The 18,327-nt window shown below is 54.3% G+C and overlaps 1 protein-coding gene across 1 annotated transcript; it reads right to left on the minus strand.

Moving 5' to 3' along the window:
- Positions 1-3,315: 3,315 nt before the first annotated feature.
- Positions 3,316-5,664, minus strand: FOXD2 (forkhead box D2). Its single transcript, XM_055139772.1, has one exon. The coding sequence runs from the start codon at positions 5,606-5,608 to the stop codon at positions 4,112-4,114; it is 1,497 nt and encodes a 498-aa protein (XP_054995747.1). The 5' UTR covers positions 5,609-5,664; the 3' UTR covers positions 3,316-4,111.
- Positions 5,665-18,327: the final 12,663 nt, after the last annotated feature.

Below are 18,327 nucleotides of genomic sequence, written 5' to 3' on the forward strand. Positions count from 1 at the left end.
GGGTAAGTGTCCACCCCCACCTCAGCTCCGGCTCCTGGGTGGTCCCCTCGAGCCCCAGGAGAAAGAAAGATGGGGAGGAATCGGCGGTGAAAAGAATTAACCACTTTAATTGGACTGCGAGAGAAAGTGGGGGGAAAACTCACCACGCGCTTCGATCACCCAAGTGCCCCTAAAACAGAATAAAATCGAATAAAATAAAATGTCTGGCCATGACCTCGGTTGAAGACGTGTTCCAGAACTGGACAATCAAGGTTGTTCTCAACCTGGGAGAGTAAATCCTTGAGACGGAGAAATTCGGCCGGAAAGAGACCCTCCCCCTCCCCCTCCTGGCCGCGGGCCTCCCGGCGCTGGATGAAAAGGAATGAAATTGAACGAAATTGAACGAAATGAAGTGAAATTGACCAGTGAAATTCGCCAATTTTCTTCCCCTTTAAACTGCCGGCTCTTGGCAGCACTCTCTGAACCCCCGGCCGATTTCTTAGCGTTTTTCTTCTCACCTCGGGAGATGAAGGTGTGCCCTTGATTATTTTCTGATTATTGTCACCAATTGTTGAGGTCTGCAGGGCAGAAACTCAGCTGTCTCCACCCAGACAGCATGGCAACCCGCAGGAGCTGCTCCAGATGGGATGCGCTAACGCTACTCTCCCAAGGCAGGCCTCCTAAGTCACCCACCTTACACTGAGAACCCTCGTTTAAGGCACCCAAAGGCAGGAGGAAGCACGTCCTTGAGGGGGAGGGGGAGACGACAGAGGACTCTACCCTATAAGAATTCCCTTATCCTTTTCCTTTCCCTCCCTTTTCCCATCCCAATTAACAGGTTGCTCAGGCAACCTAAAGGAATCCTGAGTTCCGTACATTCACCCCTCTCACCTGCCTTAAACAACAAAACTCTCCCTACAATTCCCCTTTTGGCTATTTTTCAACACTAGATAGGGATCAGCAACATCTTTCTGGGCCCTAGTCATCAGTCATAATTATATCTAACCAAGACCTGATCCTCCTGACCCACAGTGATCGGAGTCATACGTCTGGGGTAAAGAGCACCCTAGAGGTCCCCAACCCTAATTTCAATTTCTACCCTTTCCTGATAAGGACCCTCTGACACACACACACACCACCTCCCCAGGCAATATATCAATACGTCAGAAAATCAGTGCATTTGTCTCCACACACACCCTGCCCCAACACACACACACACGCACATTCTCTCTCTTTTACAAACACAAAAGGAGTAGCCTAGAAGGATCTGTTGCTTCTCCTGGAAATTATTATAGAAGTATCACGTATCTATCCACCACTAGATATGAATCCCAGCTGGCTTCATTCTCTTGCTTATAGTGAAGCCAATTGATAAATCTTACTCAAAGTTTCCACCTATTTAGCTGAGAGTGACATCCTCATAGAAATGAGATCGTGTAAGCTACAAAATGCTTTATTGGGGGCACGCCTGCTGCAGGCACACATACAGTCAAACCATTCTCAAGAAAAAAGAAATTAAACCAAACTCAGCAAAGAAGATCAACTAAACAACCAGTCAGAGACCATTATCCCAGTATTGTCAGACATTCCCCATTTCTTACACTATTTCTACCCTTACTTCTGGCCCGTTTGATAAAAATCATGGGCCAGTGACCCACTGCATTCTCTCTCCTCCATTCCCAGTCTCCCGGCAAGATGGAGGAGGGAGCACCTCACTTCTGACGGAGGAGCTGTATTTATCATCTGTACCTTGAACCTTGGCTGGCCTTCATTTCAGAAGGGGTTGAGAGACCCTAGAATCTGAATCACCTTTCCTCGGCCATGGTGGCTTTCTCCCACTCAAATTCTTGTTCTAACTCTCGACACCTCTTCCCTTCCTGCTAGCAGTAGTGCCTGAAGATTCATCAGAAGAGACCTGCATAGTTCCTCTGTGCCCGCCACTCTCATGCTGTCTGCAATCATCAAGTCCTCTGAGCCTGTCTTCTTCCTTCACTGTCACTTGTCTCCCCGTGCTCACGCCCTCTGTATGTGTCTATTTTCTGAAGGCTGCCCCTCCATGTTTCCCTTTCTCTCCTCTATCTCAGTTGAATGTACAGTGAAGAGTAACAATCTTTGTTTCAGCCAAAGCATCACCTCTCTCCCAACATACAAATCTGACCACTGGGCAGACACACGCAGCAAACGGGTGGGGGTGGGGGATGTTATGGACAATCCCTCCAGCCCAGTGACTTTGCCCTTAGGAAATGGTGCCGGGTAGGAGCACACTCAAGGGTTGGGAGGTTCATCTGCTGGGATGAAGTCTCCTCTTTAACTCCAGCTGGAGGAGAGAATTGTTCCGCTGTCCTTAACCCCAACCTTTCCTTAGGACCGTCCTACATGTCTGTTGGGGGGAAAGGAGAGAAAAAAGCTCCTCCTCTTATAGACAAAGAGACTATGACAAACCCAGAAACATACAGAAATTTCTTGGACACACAGAGAAACAAAAACACAGATTTCCAGAACTACAAATCACAACTCCCTCTTCAAAGGGGGGGGGGTCAAAAAAGCAAGGATATTGAACAATCACAAATACAAATCACAAACTCCTGAGAAGCCCCAGCCACACAGAGACAGAGGCCAACCAAATAAGCATCCAAAGACATATTCCCTCCACTTGATGAAAAGTGCATGTAGGTATACCCAACACTCACATATGCCCAGGCCAAACTAAGGTCCAGACTCAAAGGAGAAGAGCGAGCCCCAGGTGCATCTGAAACAAGATCTCAGTGCAGCACTTTCTCAGGAACAGAGTGAAATCTTCCTGGGATCGGAGTGAAAACGAAAGTGCTGGAGGGGGTCACTGTAGCCCCAGCCCTGCCCCATTCACCACAGAAGGGAAAGCACAGCAGAGTACCCTCTGGGTTCAGGAAGCCCTGGCCTTCCTCTGCCTGCCCACCTCCTTCTTCCCCACTCCTTCCTCACTCTGCCTGGAAGACAGGGGTCCTCTGGGAGCATCCCCGACTGGCAAAGGAGCATGCAGGCGAGCAGAGAGCGGTGATTGCTGAAGTTCACAGACGTTTATTCAGTTGACACTGATGGGGACTGGGGAGGGAGGAGGAAGGGGAAAGGGAATGAACAATTTTTTCTTTTCTTCTGCACAAACCATCAAACAACTTCACAGTCTCCCCAGATTGAAGTCGAAAATTGCTGCACACCCAGTGGACAGAGAACCCAGCAGCCTGTAGATATATTTACACACAATTACAGGACCCCCTGCCACGGGAAGTGCCCTGACCTACCCCACCCCCACCTCTGCAGACCCTGACCCAGACCCACCTCTCCCACCCCAATCTCGTTGCCTTTAGCTACAATAAATATCCCAGGGCTGGGGCAGAGCTGAACGCTGAGGGGCTGCAGGCTTGGGATGGCTGGACCCAGCCGGCCACGGGGGAAAGAGGCAAGTTCCTTCAAAGCACCCCAACACAAAAGAGGACAGATTTTCCTCCATGAAGAGGTATCCGAGGCATCGCAAAGGGTGTCGAGACCCCTTGCTTCACCTCTGGATTCAGCTTCGCCTGTGTAGACATTTCTCTAGGCTTCAGAAAGAATGAACTTCCTTGGAGAATACCAAGGGGTGGGGGGAGTTGAAATTTTCTTCTATGCACAAAGCGGTTAATAGGTGTCTTTAAATTATAATATTGGCTGAGCAGAGCCTCCGAGTCGGGAAAGGGGTGCTCGAGAGGCAGAAAGGGGGACCTCCGTGCGTCTGGGGTGCTTCTGGCAGAATCCCGGAATCCGCAGGGCCTGGGCGGCCGTCTCTCCGGAGAGCCTTCTTCCTCCCGGGGCAGCGGAGGGGCGCAGGGGCTGGGCGCCGTGAGCCTCCTCCAGCCCCGCGGCCTGCTCCAAACTGGCCGGCGGCGGTCGCAGCGGGCGACCTGGTCGTGGGGTCCCGGGCTTCTCCCTGAGCGATGGATGGAGCCCGCTTCGTCCCAACTCTTGGCTTGATCCGGGGCGCGGAGCCTGTAGGGCCGAGTCCTGCGCCGGGCCGGGTCTGGAGACGCTTCATAAATAGACTCCCTGAGTTCCGCGGGGACCGCGGCCGCTCCGGGAGGCGCTGGGGAGTGCGGGCCTGGCTGGCCGGAGCCCGACGCGGTCAGAAGTGGCAGCCACCGAGGCTGGCGACTTTGCCGGCGAACGGGGGCCCCGAAGAGAGCAGGGCGTCCCCAGGGTGCGAGAGGCGAATGTGGCCGGCCACTGGAGCCAGGGCCGGGGCAGTCAACATGGCCAAGACCTGGGCTTGACCCCCAGGCCCCGCCGCGGCGAACGGCGATCCCGGGGAGCGCTCGCCCCCGCCCGGGGGTGCGGCCCCGCCGCCGCCACCGCCGCCGTGGCCCATGATGTGGTCTATGGAGAAGGAAGGCCGCTGCCCCGGCCCGGCGCCCGCGCCGCCCGCGCAGCCTCCCGCGTCAGTCTTGAGGCCCTGGCGCAGGAGTGCGGAGGACAAGCCCGCCGCCGTGCCCGCGGCGGGCGGGCTCAGCGACGCGGGGTAAAAGGCTTTGGCGCAGCCCAGCTCCGCGCCCAGGAAGGCGGGCAGGCCTGCGGGGCCCGGGCCTGACCCTGTGCCCGGGGCTGGCGCCGGCGCCGAGGCTGCGCCCGCGAACACCGAGGCCGTCGGAGGTCCGGGGGGCGGCGCGGCGGCGCGGCCGGCGGGCACCGACAGCTGGCAGGGCGCAGCGGCGGCGGCGAAAGCGAAGGCGTGAGGGTGCGGGTGGGGGTGTGGGTGCGGGGCCGGGCCCGGCGGGGGCGCGCCATAGGCCGGGAGCGCCAAGCCGTAGCCGTAGCCGTAGGCGCCGTAAGCGGCGAAGCCCGGCAGAAAGGCGCCGGGATCCCCGGCGGCCGCGGCCCCGCCGCGCAGCAGCAGTTCGGGGTGCGGGTGCGGGTGCGGGTGCGGCGGCGGGAGCGGCTGCCGCTTGAAGCGCTTGCGGCGCCGCAGGAAGCTGCCGTTGTCGAACATGTCGGCCGACTCTGGGTCCAGCGTCCAGTAGTTGCCCTTGCCCGGGTTGCCCGGCTCCCGGGGGATCTTGACGAAGCAGTCGTTGAGCGAGAGGTTGTGGCGGATGCTGTTCTGCCAGGCGGGGAACTTCTCCCGGTAGTAGGGGAAGCGGCCGCTGATGAACTCGCAGATCTCGCTCAGCGTCAGCCGCTTCTTGGGACTCTGCAGGATGGCCATGGTGATGAGTGCGATGTACGAGTAGGGTGGCTTCACCAGCGGGCTCCGCGTCGCCGCGCCCCCCGACGGCGCTCCCGACCCCGGCCCCGCCGCGCCCCGGGCCGCCGCCGCCGCCGCCCCGGCTCCCGGGCTTCCCGCGGCGGCCGCCGCCCCCCGAGACGCGAGCGCGCGGGGCTCGCCGTCCGAGCAGCCGCCCGACTCGTCTTCGTCCTCCGCCGCGTCGGCCTCGGCTTCCTCCCGGGGAGGCTCGGGGCCGTGCGGGAGCACGTCCCGGGGGGCGCGGGGCCCGGAGCGGGCAGGGAGCTCCCCCCCACCGCTGCCGCCGCCGCCCACCACGTCTATGTCTGCGTCGGCCTCGGACAGCGCGGCCGGGGAGCTCTCGGAGGACATGATCTCGCAGCAGCAGCTGCCCAGGGTCATGGTGCCGCCGCCGCCGTTCTCCGGCTCCGCTCGGGCCGCGGATCGGGCTCCGCCGCGCTGCCTCTGGGGCGAACGTGTTTTGCGCGCGGGCGGGGAGGGGGCGGGGGACGAGGCGGGCAAGGAGGGGTGTCCCCCCCCCCAGCTCCGCAGCGCCCCCTGGCGTTCCCGCTCGGCCGCGCGCCTCTCGCGGTGGGCACCCAGCGAAGGCTCTCGGCCGCCCGTGGCGAGGACCCGCACCCGCGGCGCGCAACGGAAGGAACTGACCCTGGCCGATCTCGGCCCCCCGGTCTCCGCGACAGCAACCGCCGGGGGCCGAGTCCCCCCCCGCCCCGCGGCAGCCTAGGGCGGAAGAGCGCGAGGCGGGGCGGAGCTCCCCGAGCGGGATGGGGCGGGGCGGGCGGAGTGTCTCCGCACTGGGGCCCGGCGGGAACAAACAGCCGCGGCGGTGGGAACTCGGCTCCGGTGGCCCAAGACGGGTTCTCCACTTCCCCGGCAGACCCACGAGATCTCGGCTCCCCGGAGCGGCCACTTTCAACGCATGCGGCCCTTGGATGTCAAGGTACCAGCGGACGCCGGCCCGAGCCGGGTGAAGGAGCGACCGTTCATACCCATCCTCTCTCCCCGAGGCAGCGCCCAGGCCACCAACGCCGACGCGCGGTGGAAGCGCAAGCGTCAGCCCGAGGCACCCGGACCAGGGCGGCCCGAACGGGGACCACCGGAGCCCCGCGGAGAGACGGACTAGAGTGACCGCCGGGAGCTAACTAGGTGCCAGCGGCCTGGGGCCTCGCAGAGGTGAGACTTTCGATTGCGCCCCTCTCCTCCCTTCCAAAGGCCGAACCTCGCCATCCAACCCCATTGTAGCGCGGGGGACTTCAGCCCTGGGAGACCCCGGCTGCACGCCGCTGCCAGGTGTCCCTCCCCGAAACTTCTGTGCGGCGCTCGAACGAATTTCTCCGAGCGCGCACCGCTCCATCGCTCAAGTTTGTCTTGTCTTCCGACCTCTTTCTCGGAATCCGTTTGTCTTGGGCTCTGTGTTTGGGGCCCTCGATGAATCTGCCTCCGTTTCCTGTGGAAACCCCGCTTTTAGCTGGGTGTCTGCCCGTGGGTATGGGACTCCCTTTCTCAGTCTCCCCCTGGCTTCTCCGATCGCACCACGGGGCTGCATAGACACACAGGCGCTTTCCGTGGACTACATAGGCACACACATGCATACGCACGCGCGCATACACACACACACACACACACACACATCCTCTCCGGCGGGCTGCATAAACACACACACATGTACACACGCGCGCGCACGCACACACGCCACACACACGCGCGCGCTTCTGGCAGCATATATGCAGGCAGCGGAGACTCCTTCAGTGAGCCCTAACCTCAACCCCAGCCGGCGCTGCCTTCACCTCCCCGCTTCCCCTGGAGCCTAAACACAAAGGGTTGGTCCTGCGCCCGTTTCCTTGCCTGCGGGCGGCTCCTTGTCCATCACATTAGACCTCTTTCTACCCAATCTTCCCTCGGGAACCTAAAACTGAGTTGTTCCAGTTCAGTCTGGATATATTTTGGATTGGGGGGCGGGGGTGTAGTGAAAGGGCAGAGGAGCCCTGAATATGGAAAGAACTGAACTGATGGGCAAGCTGCTACTCCGACAGCGCCCCGCAGTGGTCAAAGCTGGAGCCTGCGGCGTCTGAGACCCAACCGAGCTCCATGCTGGCAAGGCTGCGCTCTCAGCAAGCAGGTTCTTTCCTCTTCCCAGCCTCAGTTTCCTGCAAATAGTTAAGTGCAGGTGTTCTGGAATCAGGCCATGGGGGGGGGGGCATTCCTGGGCTTCACAACTTACCAGGTCTATTACCACATATAGATTTCTTAAGCTTGTTGTACTTCTGTTTCTTTGCTTGTAAAATGAAAGGGGGGGGAAGCCACCCACTAATTATTAATATGAAAAAGTTGCTCTGTCATCCTGAGAGATAGTATAGGGGTTTAGGCTCTTGCCTTGCATGTGGCTGACCTGATTCGATCTCTGGAACTATATCTGATCCCCGGAACACCACCAGGAGTGACCCCTGAGCCAGGAGTAAGCCCTGAGAATGAGAGTGACACCCCCCCCCCCCAATGAACAAAAGTAGCCCAATTTGGGCTGGGGATAGAACTCAGCAATTGAGTCCTTGCCTTGCATGTGTGAAGCCCTTGGTTCAATCCAGGGCATGAAATAAAAAGCCCTGTAGGTCTAGGCTCCTTATAGAGAGGGAGCTCTCTGCAGACTTTGGGGGCCTTGTTCCCTGAATCTCTCTACCTACACTCACCCCAGTGTCGCCCTTGAAGGGAAAGGGAATTATCCTCTCCCTTGGTATTCTCTCCCACCCGGATCTCAATCAGGCTTAACCCATACTCGCCCCCCCCTTTCCCCAACTTCAGTGCTATGCCTTGTAACTCTTCCAGTCACCTCAGTGAATGAGATGAGCCTCAGTGAATACACATAGGAGCTGGGTGGAAGGAAATTTGCAGTCCTTGCAGGTTGTTTCTTCGCTGAGTGCCCAAGACAGGGTAGGAAGTCTCCCTTTCATCCAAGTGCAGCCTCCAGCCAATGGAATAATCCCATTAAGTCTAACGCTGCCATCCGCTGGTGAGGAAGGGACTCCGTTACTGGGAGCTGCCTGGAACCCACTCCTCTGAAAATTCTCATGGTAGCGTTCATCATCCTCACAGGCCATGAATGGGGTTAGGGGCCAGGAGGTCAGACACCTTCTAGCTACTGACAAGTTCTTAGGGTTGTCTTTAGGGAGTTCTTAGGACCCCCTTTCAGGACCTCAGATTAAAAGGCTACATAGCCAATGGAAAGAGATGAAGTCCAGTCTCCTTACACAGGTAGTTAAGAAGGAACTAGTGATACTGGAAGTGGAATGTTTTAGGTGATGGGGCTCCAAATTTTGAGACAAACAAAACAAGCCTTGGAGAAATGTTTCTTATATGAGTCCAGATAAACTCACAGCCAGGAGGGTTAACAGTTTATTTATCCAGCTCCCCTACCCATGCCCCAAACTTACTGTGACAGAAATCTCTCTCCCTTACACCCAGACACCCACCACCAGGGTCCACCCCCCTTGGCACTTCATGTCCATATAAGTAAGAAAGAAAAGCAGTGCAGGCGTCCTCCTACTCCATCTCACCTTCTGACATCTTTTTTCTAAGAGGCAAGTGTAACACAGAAGCTTCCTCCCTTGCTATCACTCTAATAACTCCCCAGACTCCAGCCCCTGGCCCAGCTTTGGGGCTAAAAGCACAGTGGTCTCAGAGAGATGGTTTCTGGTGCTCTGGTTTAAAAGACTTCCTGGAGCAGCTGCTGCCTTCAGCCTCTGCCTGGCCCCACCGTGCCCAGGCTGTTGGTGAAACCTTGGTTTGAAGAAGGGGATGCAGATTCCCCACCCCCCACCCCACCCTCAATTTCTGCAAGATGGGGTTGGTGTGATCTTAAGAATTTGTCCAGATCTTACACACTCGTTTTTACAGGAGTGGAAACTGAGTATGGGAGATCACGTGAATGGCAAGCTTTTGATGGACTCTGGGTTGGTTTTAGGACTTCCAGCCCAGATGTTTTCCTTATCCAAACTATCATTAGTCCCTGACCTAGGAGAGGTGTTCTGGGAGCCCCTGACCCATTCTGTTTGGGACCATGCCCAGTAAGTAGGTGGCTGAGGCTGGCAGAAGGATCATCCAGGGATTTGGGGTTCATTTCATTGTCTTCCCTCTCCGGTGGCTCCTCCACATCTTTTGGAGCATCTGTCATACAGTGGTATCTGCTGTTGTCCTCTGTAAAAACCTGGCACTTCCCAGAAGCCTCTAAGATACACAAGATGACAGGCTCTGAGGGTCTCACAGTGTCACTAACTGTGCCAGCCTCCTCAGTTTACCTCACCATTTGGCTGCCTTCCTCCAACAGCACAGAAACAATTTGAGGCATAGGTGCCTACTCCAGCTAGTTTTCCACCTCCAAATATCCCAATAACTGTGAGGAAATTGTTGCATGTGTTATTATTCCTTTTTATGGTCCCTGTAAATAATGCTGGAGGGCGGGAGATCAGATCTCATGGCTTTGAGACAGTGTTTAAGTCAGTCATGTGTGGCCTTGGAGAAGAGCTATGCAGGATTGGAGCTGAGCAAGCGCCTGTCTGGGTTGCCACCACATGCAGCCAAGCGCCCTAGAGCTGGCAGGACACACAGCAGCCCTCCGCGCTGATTTTTGTTCACAAACCCAGGATTGTGGCAGGGACAATGTGATCCCGCCCACAGGGTGCAGCAGCTTTGGAGTAAACAGGCAGTTGGGGTGTGGCCAGTCCATGTCTCCGACTTTCCCTCCCCGGATCCAAACACTCTCCTACTTGAGAGCCACTGACTCCTAAGGGCGAAACCCAAGCAGGATGTGCGCCAACTGCTGGGCTACTTGTGCGTGGGAGCATGACGCTGGGTCTGGCTCCAAGGTTGGGAGAGGGACTGGCACTGAACCTCGCCTTCATTCCAGCAAGCCACATGCCTACCCAGGTGCCATCCAGGGAGCATGAAACGCTTAGCTTTCCCCATCTTCACTTCCACCTTTGGTTATTGGGTCAAACCTGGTGATGCTCAGGGCTTACTCCAGGCTCTGCATTCAAAAATTACTCCCAGTGGTGCTTCTGGGGCCATACGGAATCCCTCAATCAAACCCGGGTCTGCCAGAGGCAAGGCAAGCGCCCTACCCGCTGCACTAAGCCTCCAGTCCCCTACTCCTCCTTGGAGGCATTTTCAGCTTTCCCTCCTGCCTTACTCCTGGCCAGTCTCCTCCAGTTCCCACCTCCATGTGGACAGGAGGGTGTGTGTGTGTGTGTGTGTGTGTGTGTGTGTGTGTTTGCGCGCTCTTCACTGCTTGAGCACCCATGGGTTGGAGCGCGGCTCGAGCTGAGAGGAGGGGAGCTGTGGAGCGCTCGGGATTCATTCGTGGGAAGAGGGTTGCGGGCCAGCGGTGGGCAGCGCCGCTCCGGAACCTCGCGGGCGGGCGCGCCTGCTGGCGGCACTGCTGTAGGACAGGCCGCTGATGCTGCGAGTAGATGGGGACATTGCCAGGAGTGTCGCGGCATGAGCCTCGCCTTTAATTGTCTCTGTGTCTCTGCCTTGTGCGTTTCCGGTCGGAGGTCTGTTTCTCTGTCCCTGTATGTCGCCCCTCCGGCCTCCGGACGACCTTGGCTCTCTGCGGCGTGCCCGTACGTCCCTGTCCCTGCGATCGCGCTTGACCCGTATCCCTCCCTTCCAACAGCAAGATCCGTGCCGGGACGGCCCAGGCCTGCTAGCCTCGCAGTGCCACAGGGTCGGAGTGCGGATCCCCACCCCACCCCTCCCGGACCTCAGCGACACCCCGACAACCCGGGCAGGGAAGGAGGACCTGCGATTCCGTGCCCAGGTAGGGAGCTGTGACCAGGGTAGCCGGAACCGGGAGCGCGCGCCCACGGGCTGCGACGCGGGACTTGGGAAGATTGTGACCCGGCCTCGTAATGCCCGAAGACACGCCGCTCGCAGGAGCAGCGTTCCTCTGGGCCCCGGGAACTGAGGCCGTTCCCGCGGGGGACAGCGCCGAACGGATCAGCGCGCAGAGCTGGCCCAGGTCCACCGCAGCTACGCAGCGCGCACGGTCGTGTTAGCCTTCCGTGGCCGCAGGTAAGGTAAGTGGTGAGGCCCTAAGCTTACGGGGTCCTGGGAAGTGTTGCCTGGTACCTAAACCCCGTGGAATGCCTCATGGAAGCCACACGATGGAATCAGCGAGGCAACAGTCGAGCTGGTCGTCGATTCCTGGGGAACAGCGACCTCTGTTGGAGCCGTGAGTCCACGCAGAGAGTCAGGAACTGACCCATCTGATCTGAACTTGCTCACCTGGCCAAAGGTTTAAGCAAAGTCACCTGGAAACTCCTTTGCACATTTGCTTGCTTCTGAACCTGTACCCCTGTTTCAAATTCTCGGTCAAATCCTACCTCCCCCTTCCTGTTCTCAGCCCCGCCAGTGAAAAGTGGAATCCTCAAGGTACTCGCTTTCTAGGGACTGGAAAGAGAAAGCAGGTAAGGGCCTTGCCTTGCACAAGGCAGTGGAGCCCAGCTTGATCCCTGGCTTCCCATCTGGTACCCCCGAGCCTGCCAGGAGTGATCCCAGAGCACAGAGCCAGACTGCTGCCCAGTATGGCTCAAAAACAACAACCACAACTCAAGGCATCTTCTCAGTCCTGTGCCCACCCTTCTGTTATTCCCTCCCTCCATCCAAACCACCCTCTGTGTTGCATGCTGGGTGTGAAGGGACTTTTTTGTTTTGTTTTGTTTTGTTGTTTGGCTTTGTTATGTCATACCCAGCAATACCAGGGATTACTCCTGGCTCTGCACTCAGGAATTACTCCTGATGGTGCTTAGGAAACCATATGGGATGTTAGGGATCGAACCCTGGTCAACTGCATGCAAGGCAAATGGCCTACCCGCTGTACTATCACTCTGGCCCTGTGATGCTTTTCTTTTTTTTTCTTTATTTTTATTAGTGAATCACTAATGTGAGGTACAGTTACAGACTTACAAACTTTCGTGCTTGCATTTCAGTTACACAAGGATCGAGCACCCATCCCTCCACTAGTGCCCATCCTCCACCACCAATCGTCCCAGCATCCCTCCCACCACTCCCACCCTGTCCCCTCCACCCTACCTCGCCTCTGTGGCAGGGCATGCCCATTCTCTCTCTCTCTCTCTCTCTCTCTCTCTCTCTCTCTCTCTCTCTCTCTCTCTCTCTCTCTCTCTCTCTCTCTCTTGCGCGTTGTGGTTTGCCATAGGGGTGCTAAGTGGCCAACCGTGATGTTTTTCTTAATCCCCTTCCAACCAATAAAGACTGAAGTCATTTATCCCAAAACTTTGGCTAGGTTTTTAAAGCCAGATGGAAAAACTGAGACCTAGAGGGAGGGCTGACTTAACCAAGGTCACAAGGCAGATGGTAGCAGAGGCAAGACTAAATCCCAGGCCATCCACTCTCCCCACTGTGGCCCCAGGGTGGGTAGGAAGCAGAGAACGTGGGGAGGGCTCGTCCGAGGAGGCCTGAGTGAGTGCTTTGGGGCAGAGTGAGCTACTGGTGAGAACTCTGGAGCTCACTGCCCCTGGCTGGCGTGGTAGGGAAGGCAAACACCACTGGAGGGCCAGTTTCCTCCATGTCCCAACTCAGTTGGAGCTATTAGGAAGGGCTCCATTTCAGCTGTTAGCTGAGGGGGCTGGAGCTGGGTGCAGCCTCAGTCTTGACAAATATGGCCTTTCCTGCAAATATGGCTCTTCCTGCTCGCACAGTGGAGCTCAGAAGCCTCTCCTGCTTATGAGCCTCTCAAGGGTGTCTAGGAGACCCCGGGTCAACAGGAAGCCTTGGGGCTGCCATCAAGAGATCTGAAGGTTGCCTGGCATGTCATTTGCCGAGGGCCCAGAGCAGACGCTGCTAAACAAGCCCCTCTTTGGGGCCTCTTGTGCTCTTCAGCAGTTGGGTCCACCTGCTCCTCCAGTCTCTCTCCAGCCCCTTTCCCAATTAGTTCTGCTTCCCTCTTCCCTTCTGCAGATGCTCAGGCTTTCTGCCCATTAGCACTTCCTGACCTTCTGTCCATTTCAAACATGAGTTTTCACAGACATTTCCCATGGAGGACACCCCACACTTGCCAGGCACTGAGGGGCCTCTGGCTCTGTGCTCCTGGGTACTTAGCCCCTCTGCTCTCAGTCTATAAACTGTGAGCACCTGGTGAACAGGCAATATATTCATCTTCATCTTTCCTCCTCCACATTTATTACCAAAACTACAGCACTGAGTGGGGATTAAATGAGATCATTTGTGTAAAGCAGTTAGCCCAGAGCCTGAAACTTGGTTTCTCCTTGATAATCGCTGTACCCTCCTGCCAGACACAAAAACCTGGAAGAGTAGATGCTCCCTGATTGCTCCATGCATGGCTCCAGGAGGGATGGAGAGAGGAAGTGAGTGAGCAAGTGAGCAGAGTTACAGCTTCTTTCAGTCTGAGTCCCCCAGGAAATGAACTCATGTAATCTGTAGAAATGTCCTCCACAGACAGACATTGTTTCTCCATCCGTCTTCATTCCTGCAGGGAGCCCAGAACCCGAATGTTTCTGTGGTACCTCAGCTTTAAATACATTGGATTTCTCTCTGCCTTGGTCTCCTTCATAAAATGCTATCACAAAGAAAGCTGGCAAAACCCTGTCAGAACCTTCCAAGTGTCACCACTGCTTCTGTGGGGAAACTCGTTCTCCCTGCTGTGGGTTGTTGAACCTGTTGTGGGTGTCCCGCCTTCTGAGTCAGGCCATATTCTGTGTGCTCCTTATGAGACTGTCCAATCTAATCTCCTCGGAGAGATGATTGCACCATGGCAGTCTGGAGCAGGTGGGCTCTGGGACTTTGGAGAGGGTGCTCCTTCTTTGGTCAGGATATAAGTACAGAGACTTAGCTGCCAGTACCCTTGTTCCTACCACAAGAAGGGTGCTGTTCCCTGCCTTGGCCAGGCTGCCCTGCCCAGTGAGGGAGAGTGAACAGAGAAGACGGGTTCTGTCCAGGAATCCTCACCTGCCTGCATCCTGGCTTTAGCAGTTATGAAGACCACCCTGCCTCACACAAAGAGGGCAGGATACCATTTTCCTGTTTGGGGGAGACTGAGGCTCTGGGCAGAGACCCAAACTGGTAAGGACCAGCATGGCCCTCATCTCACCTGCACAGTCCATGGTGTGTTGTCACCTGCCTGGATTCAGCTCCTCAGAGAGCTGTTGGTGCCTCTGCGTCCTCGGCTGGGGAGAGGCACGCAGCCAGGGGCTCTGCAAGAGTTGTGAATTGCCATCAGGGACAGGAGAGGAAAGAACTTGCTTGGAACTGGACTTGAGGTTTGCAGGCCCCAGTCCAGTATGCCTTCCTCTGTTTGTTGCAAAGTACACCGTCAGTTCTCTGTGCCGTGGACTACACACATGTATACACAATACACAACTCGCAGGTCAGCCACTCAAGAAGAATGGGGAGGGCTTCCTGGGGAGCTAACATTGCAGTGGGTACTCTCCCACACCAAGCTGGGTGTCATCACTGGAGCAAGTGCCTTTCAGCTCCCAGGAGCTGCCCTCAGCGCCAAGGGGCACCCATACTGATGCTCCTTCAGCCCGCCCACTTCCTGCTCAAGGCCTGTGTGTATAATTGAGCCAATAGGTGGCGCTTTTGTCTCCACAAAATTGATGAGGGGCATGGGAGGAGAGAGGGGCAAGTCATAGGGGAGAGTGGAAAACGAAGAAGAAATGAGGTCCAAACTTGTTATTTGGCTTGGAAAGTGGTGGCACTAGAAGTGACTTTCAAGATCAGGCCTGCAGATATGAGTGGTGGGAGATATTGAGGTGAACTGAAGAATTTCATTGGTGCTTGGGACTCTAGGTCCAAGTTTCTCCTCCAGCTACTTACCTTTTCCTCTAAGGAGAGAGAATGATGTTGGATACTGGCAGACACGGGGTCAAGTTTTGAATCAGTCACTTTGCAGCTGGACCTGGTAAGTCAATTAGACTTTATGAGCCCAAATTCAATTACAAAGAGAAGCAAATAATGCTAACAATGCCACCCCTTCACCCAGGAATAAATTGATCACACATTTTTGTAGCTCCCAGACTCAATTTGCTGATATGTTAGTTGAGGAGCCTTGCATCTTCTTTGCTTTCTGAGAATGGCTGTATTTTGTACTCACCCTTCTTTCTCAGACTTTGATAGGGTCTTCAAGTAGATAGAATTGAGATGGCTTCCATTTGTTGTGTGTGATCAGAGATGATTTTGTAATTGATAAATCATTACTTCAGCAGAATTCATGTGTAAAGAATCCATGTGTTAAGCCATGAATCATGTAAAGCTAGCCTAGTTTTGCTGTGGAGTCAGTAAAGGATTTGATCTCTCTTTTTCTTTAACAGTGGGTCTGTTGAGGTTAGCTTTCCCCCAGATCAGTTAGGTCTGAGCAGGACACAATGACCAGCCTAATGACCACACTCAAGCCCTCAGGGTCAGTGCTGGCCTGAGGTTGTAACTAAATAGGAATATTTGACACCACCATGGCATGGGAGCATTTTAACCAGTGGCTGATTGTTTCTCTCTTTTAGCATATGTGCTTTTCACTGTCTCTCCCACCTCCACAGAGCCGCCATCCTTTCTTGTGTAGATGCTGTAATACCTTTTAATGTGTATCCCCTCCAGTGGTACCCTTAGAGCTACGACATTTCCTCTAAACACACATTTGACTACATCCCACGGATTGTAATACCTACTGTTGTCATATTTATGACTCTAGAATCTAACTTCAAAATTTATTCTAGCCTAATAAATATTTATAGGAGCATTTAAAAATTTTCAAGTTCTTAGTTCAAGGTGCCATCCAAACATATTCTAGGTTTTTTTGGTTTTATTTTGTATTATACTAGCAATGCTCAGGGCTTACTCCAGGCTCTATGCTAAAGGATCACTCCTGGCAATGCTGAGGGGACTATATTGGGTGCAAGGGATCGAACCAGGGCCAGTCATATACAAGGCAAGTATCTTCTCTGTTGTACTATCTCTCTGTCCCCAAGAAACATATATATTCTTTTTTTTTTTTGCTTTTTGGGTCACACCTGGCAATGCAAAGGGTTACTCCTGGCTCTGCACTCAGGAATTACCCCTGGTCATGCTCAGGGGACCATATGGGATGCTGGGATTTGAACCCGGGTCGGCCGCATGCAAGGCAAATGCCCTACCCGCTGTGCTATCTCTCCAGCCTGAAACATATATATTCTTACATATATATGGAATTAATTTTTTAATGTTGTAGGGCTTTTACAATAGTAGTTATGAAATGGTCATATAAGCATTTCTGGCTTAATTAGATGAACTCCTGATATCTTAAGTACCAGAAAACTGCTAAAGTATTCATTTCATTTATTATCAAACACTTCTCCTCTAATCTTCATATAAGGCAAAAATATCTGATATCAAGAAGTGATTTTGAACTTAGATGGCCCACTGTGTAAAGGAATTCTTGCAGTTTGTATAAGAGAAAAGAAATGGTGAATGAATTTTTCTGTCATGTGCTCAACCACCAAGACCTTGGTAGAGTCAGAGCATGTCCATGGTACAGCTCGTTTAGTTTCATCAAACACTATGTTGGTGGGGGAGGTTTAGTCTCGGCAGTACTTAGGGTCTCACGAGATCACGGGATCCTATTGCTCAGTCCATTGAGCTGTCTCTCCAACCCAAACACTATCTCTTTTACATTTGAGTAAGGATCTTGAATTTTCATTTTGTAGATGTGTGAATGTAACATATTAAATTTTGGTTTATGATTTCTTTTCTTTTTTTTTCTTTTTGGGTCACACCCAGTGATGCTCAGGGGTTACTCCTGGCTTTGCACTCAGGAATTACTCCTGGCGGTGTTCAGGGGACCACATGGGATGCTGGGAATCGAACCCGGGTTGGCCGAGTGCAAGGCAAACACTCTACCCGCTGTGCTATCACTCCAGCCCCTGGTTTATGATTTCTTATGTGATATGTCTGGATTTTTATGCCTGCATGCAGTAAATAACATAATAAAAAATTATTTAATGCTCAGGAAATTACTTAGACTTCCTTTGTCTTGCAAATCCTCTGCCACTGCAGGGCCAGAGATATAGTACAGTGGGTGGGTTGCTTCCCTTGCATGTAGCCAACCCGTGTTAAATCCTCAGCATCCTATATTGTCCCCCAAGCATGTCAAGAGTGATGCCTGAGTACAGAAACAGCAGTAACCCTTGAGCACTGCCAGGTGTTGCCCCCCCAAAAAAAAGTTTTAAAAATTTTTAAAAGGGGGATCAGAGAGATAGTACAGTTGGTAGGATGCTTGCTTTGCATGAGGCCAACCTGGGTTCACTCAGTGGTATCCCATATGGTTCCCCAAGCACTGCCAGAAGTGATTCCTGAGTGCAGAGCCATGAGTAACCCCTGATTATCACTGGGTGTGACCCAGGAAAAAAATCCTCCCACCTCATACTTCTAGAAAGGTACTTGGCACTGGCTTAAGACCAGCCTTGATGTTAAGTAATAGTAGAGAGTCCTTCATGTTATGTCTTTTCATTATTCCCTGGTGATGCCCACAGTCCTGCACAGTGCCTGAAGAATCTTCCCTGTTGGAGCACTTGCCAGCGTCGCTAGAAGGGGTGTCACTTTTCCTGTGTTTTCAGTATTCCACAGGCCATAGTCAAGGCCTTTTTCTGCAGCTTTCTCTGACCAGCTCAGCATTTATCCTGGACCACTGTCATCTCTCCAGTCTCCAGTATCCCAAGCCTCCAGAAGTCAGGCAACAGCGCCCTTAGCACTCCTACTCCTCTGAGGAACTAACTCATAACCCTTTCCCCGCCTAGGTCCCCCCCACCCCCATCAATCACAGGCACCCTCCTTTCTAATGACAAGCCACCTCCCAGCCAGTACTGCACCCAGAGCACAGTTTCTCCGACCCTCCCTCTTCCCTGTTCTTCAGCCACTCCCCAAAGTAAAAGCCTCCAAATCCACAGCAAGGAACCAGGTATTCTCCCCTTAAAGGGCACAATCAGCTCTCATGCTAAAATCACATTCACAAATGTGCACAAATTCTCACTACTGAAATCAAGTAGGAAACCAAGAAAAAGGGAGCTGTGGAAATCAGGAAACAGACGAACCAACACTGGATA

Source organism: Sorex araneus, chromosome 5, assembly GCF_027595985.1.
Source record: "Sorex araneus isolate mSorAra2 chromosome 5, mSorAra2.pri, whole genome shotgun sequence".
NCBI classification, from domain to species: domain Eukaryota; kingdom Metazoa; phylum Chordata; class Mammalia; order Eulipotyphla; family Soricidae; genus Sorex; species Sorex araneus.